The 6,691-nt window shown below is 32.1% G+C and overlaps 1 protein-coding gene across 1 annotated transcript; it reads left to right on the top strand.

Moving 5' to 3' along the window:
- The first annotated feature begins 1,429 nt into the window (after positions 1–1,429).
- Positions 1,430–6,403, top strand: LOC114416968 (G-type lectin S-receptor-like serine/threonine-protein kinase At4g27290). The gene is made up of 7 exons (XM_028382025.1): positions 1,430–2,856; positions 3,397–3,510; positions 4,485–4,615; positions 4,716–4,926; positions 5,001–5,238; positions 5,504–5,654; positions 5,726–6,403. Exons 1-7 carry the CDS (start codon positions 1,533–1,535, stop codon positions 6,023–6,025), a joined length of 2,469 nt encoding a protein of 822 aa, XP_028237826.1. The 5' UTR covers positions 1,430–1,532; the 3' UTR covers positions 6,026–6,403.
- The last annotated feature ends 288 nt before the right edge of the window (positions 6,404–6,691 follow it).

Below are 6,691 nucleotides of genomic sequence, written 5' to 3'. Positions count from 1 at the left end.
CAATAATAATAATTAAAAAACAATATGGAGACATTGAGTCTTCTTTTAGGATAGACTAGGAGTTATCATTGTTTTGTTAGATTTTAGGATTTCTTGATATTATTGTGGACTTTTTACAAGAAATTAAGTAAAAAATTACAAGTGGAGATCTACTCGCTTAAGTGTGGATTGTTATGCACTTAAGTGAGGAGAGACAGAAGGAGAGATTTTTTAACGCCTAGCTTAAGCAAGGCACAATTCATGTTTAAGTGAGGAGAGTCAAAACATACCTTGAAAGGAATTAGACGGTCTCCCTTAAGCGGGACATTATTCACGCTTAATTAATGAGATACAATTAATACTTGTGTTATTCCAATTCAGAGAAGATACTAAGACATTGAGAATTAATGTATATAATTTAGGCTCTTTCACCTAAGACATTAGGATTAGAATATATTTGTGAATTGAGGATAAATTATACAAATGATTAGATTAATTTGTGTTTATTACATTGAAATAAGGGAGTTGGTTCGGATGATCTTGTGCGTTGGATCATTGATGACTTGATTGAGATAATTTTATTTGATTCAGGAAACTTATAATTATTTATTTGACTTATGGATTTGTTGTAATAAGTTTAGTTCAATGGTTCTATTGCTTAAAGTGATGTTGATTGAGTTTATCTGTAACCTTTCTTTTTTTAATCAAATTGTCTTGAAGGAGGAAAACAATGATATTTTTGGAGAAAAATATTTATTAAATGTCATTTGAAATGCAGGATGAGTTATCATTATCAAATGTTTAAGATGATTTGTGTCAGTTTAAAAACTGAAGGAAGACATATATTTTTTTAAACCTTAAGGGAGATTTGATAAGTTTTAAAAATGAGAAAAAAATATGTGTAATTTTTTTAAATCTCTCTAAAAATTTATGTAATTTGGTTGTCAATTTTTAATTGGAGAGGAAATGGAAATCATCAAATGAAAGTAAAACTAAATGAGAGCAAATAAGAAAATCTAGATTCTAGAATTACCTTTGTTTGACTTTAATATAATATCATGTGTCTATAACAACTTCTCAAGACGATTTTTTTTATTTTTTATTTTGTATTCCCCTCCCATGGGGTGTATGAACATGCTTTAGCAGAATTTTATTGGGTATCTTTGCCTCAATTTGTTAATATATATATATATATATATATATATATATATATATATATATAGAGAGAGAGAGAGAGAGAGAGAGAGAGAGAGAGAGAGAGGCTTGGCCTCCTTACAAATAAAAATAACGACTTTCTCAAGTGACAATAACAGCAACATCAGCTTATAGACCAAATCCGCCGGCAATATTGTATATATATTTCCCCAATTTGCAGAGACAGTAGACAAATGCAGACAGATCTTCGACCCGGATTATTTTTTAATTATATGAAAGACGTGTATGACTTTGGTTGCACCTGATGCAACACAGAAGAGACCAAGTCCCCTAAAAAACAGTTACACTTACACAGTACCCTTATCAAACTTACCCATCTCTATATCTTCAACTTCTACATGCAGTTGAATAATGCAAAAATGGCCATTCTTCTTACCATGCTTGTAATTTTTATTCTACTATTTTTGTCCTGTGATAGTACCACTCTCACCATCACCCAGTTTCAGCCACTTTCTGATGGAACCACCTTGGTTTCCAAAGATGGAACCTTTGAGGTTGGTTTCTTCAGCCCAGGTAGTTCCACAAACCGCTACCTAGGAATCTGGTTCAAAAACATCCCTATAAAAACCGTCGTTTGGGTAGCCAACCACGACAACCCAATCAACACCACCACCACTCCCACCAAGTTAACCATAACCAAAGAAGGAAACCTTGCACTTCTCAACAAGAACAACAGCGTTATTTGGTCAGCAAACACAACAACAGCAAAAGCGACCAACGTTGTAGCACAGCTCTTGGACACAGGAAACTTGGTCCTACAAGATGAAAAAGAAATAAATTCTCAGAACTACTTGTGGCAGAGCTTTGACCATCCCTCAGATACAATTTTACCAGGAATGAAGATAGGTTGGAAAGTAACAACAAAGGGTCTTCATCTTAATCGCTACATCACTGCATGGAACAATTGGGAAGACCCATCTTCTGCTAACTTCACTTATAGCGTGTCAAGAAGCAACATTCCTGAATTACAACAATGGAATGGCTCAACGATGTTATATAGAAGTGGCCCTTGGAATGGTATTCGATTCAGCGCTACACCCTCGTTGAAACACCATCCATTGTTCACTTACAATTTCGTGTACGACACGGAAGAGTGTTATTTCCAATTCTACCCCCGGAATAGCTCGTTGATTTCCAGAATTGTTCTCAACCGAACCCTTTATGCTCTTCAGCGCTTCATTTGGGTTGAGGAAAGTAACAAATGGGAGTTGAGTTTAACTGTTCCGAGGGATGGTTGTGATGGGTATAACCATTGTGGCTCATTTGGGTACTGTGGCAGTGCCACTGTGTCTTCTATGTGTGAGTGTTTGCGTGGGTTTGAGCCAAAATCGCCGCAAAACTGGGGTGCGAAGAATTGGAGTGAAGGGTGTGTGCCTAATAGTAAAAGTTGGAGGTGTAAGGAGAAAAACAAAGACGGTTTCGTCAAGTTTAGTAACATGAAGGTTCCAGACACTAACACGTCTTGGATTAATAGAAGCATGACACTTGAGGAATGCAAGGAAAAGTGTTGGGAAAATTGTTCGTGTACGGCTTATGGTAGCTCCGACATCCTTGGAAAGGGAAATGGTTGTATCCTTTGGTTTGGTGATCTATTGGACTTGAGACTGCTTCCCGATGCAGGGCAAGATCTGTATGTTAGAGTGCATATCACCGAAATTATGGGTATGGGATTTTATTTTGTTTTATGCTCTTTTCTTGTCTTTTTTCACAATAATCAAATTAAAAATTTTACTGATTTTTTTATAGCAATCATATCAAAGCTAGAATATTTTATGCATTAACTATTTTTCTCAAAAATAATAAGAAAAATACATTAATATCTTGGATTTTTTAAAAGTCTAACTTTGTGTCGTATGTAAAGTATTTTGATAACATTTTTTTGGTTTCTTCACATGTTTAAATAATAATAAAAAAGGCAACATAAATATAAATTTATTGATAAAAAATTAAAATATTTAAAGACAATAAAAATATTTGAAAAAATTTGAAAATTAACATATGAATTTAGGACAAATATCATACTGTTAAATAAATTGATTAACTTTTTAATTCTTGCAAATTAATTTATTAGATTTTATAAGAATTACAAGAGAGGTATTAAATTAATTCTGATTCATGTGCTTTTTCTTTCTGCTTTTGTTATTTCAACTGTGTTGACTGTTATTTCAATATTTCTCTGTCAAGCAAATCAAAATGAAAAAGGTGGTTCAAGGAAAGTGGCCATTGTGGTCCCATGTATTGTTTCATCTGTTATTGCGATGATTGTAATTTTCTCATTTGTTTACTGGAGAACTAAAACAAAATTCGGAGGCAAAGGTAAGTTTTCTTAACTTTTACATAGCATTATTTTTTTTCTATTTCTTTTTACCACATATCGATCATATTCTACGTTTTTTTTCTTGTGAAAAAGTTGTAAGACTTTATTGTATATCTAAAAACAAGTTCTCTTACTTTCATGCTCGTTCTTTTAAACAACTTAGGCTATATTAAGTTTATCATTTGTCACCCTCAAGCTATTGTTTGATGGCAAATTTCACTTAATTTTACTCATATTTAATAAATTCTTCGAATGTATATGGTTATTCCAAACTATATTTTTTGAAAACATATGAACTTGAAAGTCTCCGCTCAAATAAAATCCTTTATGAGCTTTCAACTAATTTAATTTTTCAAATAGATGTTGCAATTCAAGATTAACACAAAAAAACATGCATATTTCTAGAAAAATATATTGACATGAATATTTCTGATAGAAAAATATAGAAATACGTGTAATTTGGTCTTTTAAATATAACAAGATACTTTTCTCTCTCCATGTAATCTTAAATTCATGAGAAGGCAAGAAGCATGGGACACATTAATTTCATTCTTTCCTTCCATGTTATTCAAAACTAAACAAGAGAAAAAAAATCACATTTCTCTTTTATTCCCTCCCTCTCCTTTTCACCTCTTTCAAACATAGTGTAACTAAAAATTGAGGCCAACATTATTTTGTGATTTTCAATAAATGTTCTTCATTCATTGCTCTACCATCATTCAAAAATTATATTCTTTTATTGCATAATGAAAGGCAAAGCATGATTTCTTTAATAAATTTGGATTATCAAACATTGTTTTATGTTTTAGCAAATATTAATTATCGAACAAAACCATTCCATTTCATTTTTTTTTTTTATAAAAAATGGGATAGGCAATAAGATAGACCATAAGGCAAAGGATTGTAACATGGGGTGCTACATATTTTCATTTATTTTGTTTATTTGAGGAAATAGGGATCTTCAAGACAAAAGTGAAAATAAATGAGAGCAAAGAAGAAGAAATAGAACTACCTTTGTTTGACTTTGATACAATAGCGTGTGCCACTAATCACTTTTCAAGTGACAACAAGGTTAGCCAAGGTGGTTTTGGTCCTGTATATAAAGTAAGTATTCAACATTTTCCTTTGTAATTAATGGTTAATAAAATAAGACATTGACAGATCTATTCACCATTTGACCTAGTAAATGTGATTTTTTTCTAAGGGCACACTACTAGATGGACAGGAAATTGCTGTCAAAAGGCTCTCACACACATCAGCACAAGGTTTAACAGAATTTAAGAATGAAGTTAATTTTTGTTCTAAACTTCAACATCGAAATCTTGTTAAAGTTCTTGGTTGTTGCATCGATGAGCAAGAGAAATTACTCATCTATGAATACATGTCCAACAAAAGTCTAGACTTCTTTCTTTTTGGTTAGTGTTTCCACAAAATTGTCTGAAATTTCATTTTGTTATTATAACGATAACACAAATATATAATTTTTCAGATTCTTCTCAAAGCAAACTCTTAGATTGGCCCATGCGATTTAGCATTATAAATGGAATTGCTCGAGGACTTCTTTATCTTCACCAAGATTCTAGATTAAGGATCATACACAGAGATTTGAAAGCAAGTAATATTTTGCTTGATAATGACATGAATCCAAAAATTTCGGATTTTGGATTAGCCCGAATGTGTAGAGGTGAACAAATTGAAGGGAACACAAGAAGAATTGTTGGTACATAGTAAGTATCTTGAGGAAAAATGGCTATCCAATTATTGGAATGTAAATATTTTGTACTATCATCCAATCAAAAATCAACTGTTGATTTTTAGAAGATTATCTTAATTAAAAGTTATATCAATGATGATTTATGATTGGATAACAGTGTAAAATTATTTTATACTATTAGTCAGTATATCATCATTAAACTCAAGTGTCTTTACTTATAATAGTTAAATTTGAAATAAATCAAGTCTCAATAATTCACGTAAATTGGTTTCTTTCAGTGGTTATATGGCACCAGAATATGCAATTGATGGAGTATTCTCCATCAAATCCGATGTTTATAGCTTCGGTGTTTTACTACTGGAGGTTTTAAGCGGAAAGAAAAACAAAGGATTTTCCTACTCAAACAACAGTTATAATCTTATTGCACATGTAAGTAACAAAATTAACTTAAGTTTCTAACTAATGAAGTTATTCTTAATAGCTATGATGGAATATTGTAGGCATGGAGGTTGTGGAAAGAGTGCATCCCAATGGAATTTATTGATACTTGTTTGGGGGACTCATACACTCAATCTGAAGCCTTACAGTGCATTCATATTGGTCTTTCATGCGTGCAACATCAACCTGATGATAGACCAAATATGAGATCTATAATTGCAATGTTAACAAGTGAAAGTGTGTTGCCACAACCAAAAGAACCTATTTTCTTAACAGAAAATGTTTCAGCTGAGGATGATCTTGGACAAATGGTGAACTACTCAACCAATGAAGTAACTATGTCCGGGATGGAACCAAGATAAGGAAATTGTTTTATGGAATAATAGATGCTGAGTATACATAGATGATGTCTCTCTAGGGTGTTATGTCTGTGTAACGATTTAGAGGATGAGGATACTGAGGAGAATGTACCACAGGACTCTTATATGAAGATCCGGAGGAAGATCCTGAAGAGGATCCTTTCGAGGATTCACCTTAGGATGACCATTATGTTTAGGGTGTACAGCCTAAGAGATTAAACTGAACATGGGTGGCTGCTCTGAGCCCTAGTTTTTTCTTTTAATTTATTTTGTTACATGTAGTCTAGGGTTCATGTTTTATATCTTTTGTAACCTATGTATCTTTTGCTACTATATTTTAGTCTTTTTCGGGATATAAATAATACTATTTCATCTCTGTTAGCACGGTTTACATTACTATTTTTTATACTCTTTGAGATCTGGATTACAGATTATAGTTTTATATTATCACTGTTGACTTTAGTGATTTTAGTTTTAGATATCGGTTATAGCAATTACTTGTGTAAGAATGCAATTGATATTCCATTTATTTACTTAATTTGAAAAGAATGGAGCTATGAAATAATGTTTATAAATTATTTCCTTACACGCGTGAAAGCTGGTTATGGAAAGGTTTTAGAACATCACGAGTGGTTTACCTTAATTTGAAAAGCTTTTATTTCTCTGGCA

The sequence above is a fragment of the Glycine soja genome, chromosome 6 (genome assembly GCF_004193775.1).
Source record: "Glycine soja cultivar W05 chromosome 6, ASM419377v2, whole genome shotgun sequence".
NCBI classification, from domain to species: domain Eukaryota; kingdom Viridiplantae; phylum Streptophyta; class Magnoliopsida; order Fabales; family Fabaceae; genus Glycine; species Glycine soja.
Note: the sequence above shows the minus strand (reverse complement) of the source record. Positions and strands in the feature narration are given on the sequence as shown.

Coding starts and splice junctions, on each gene's coding strand:
- LOC114416968 (XM_028382025.1), top strand. CDS start 1,533: ATGCAGTTGAATAATGCAAAAATGGCCATTCTTCTTACCATGCTTGTA. Junction 2,857..3,396: donor GCATATCACCGAAATTATGG/GTATGGGATTTT, acceptor AAAATGAAAAAG/GTGGTTCAAGGAAAGTGGCC. Junction 4,616..4,715: donor GTTTTGGTCCTGTATATAAA/GTAAGTATTCAA, acceptor TTTTTTTCTAAG/GGCACACTACTAGATGGACA.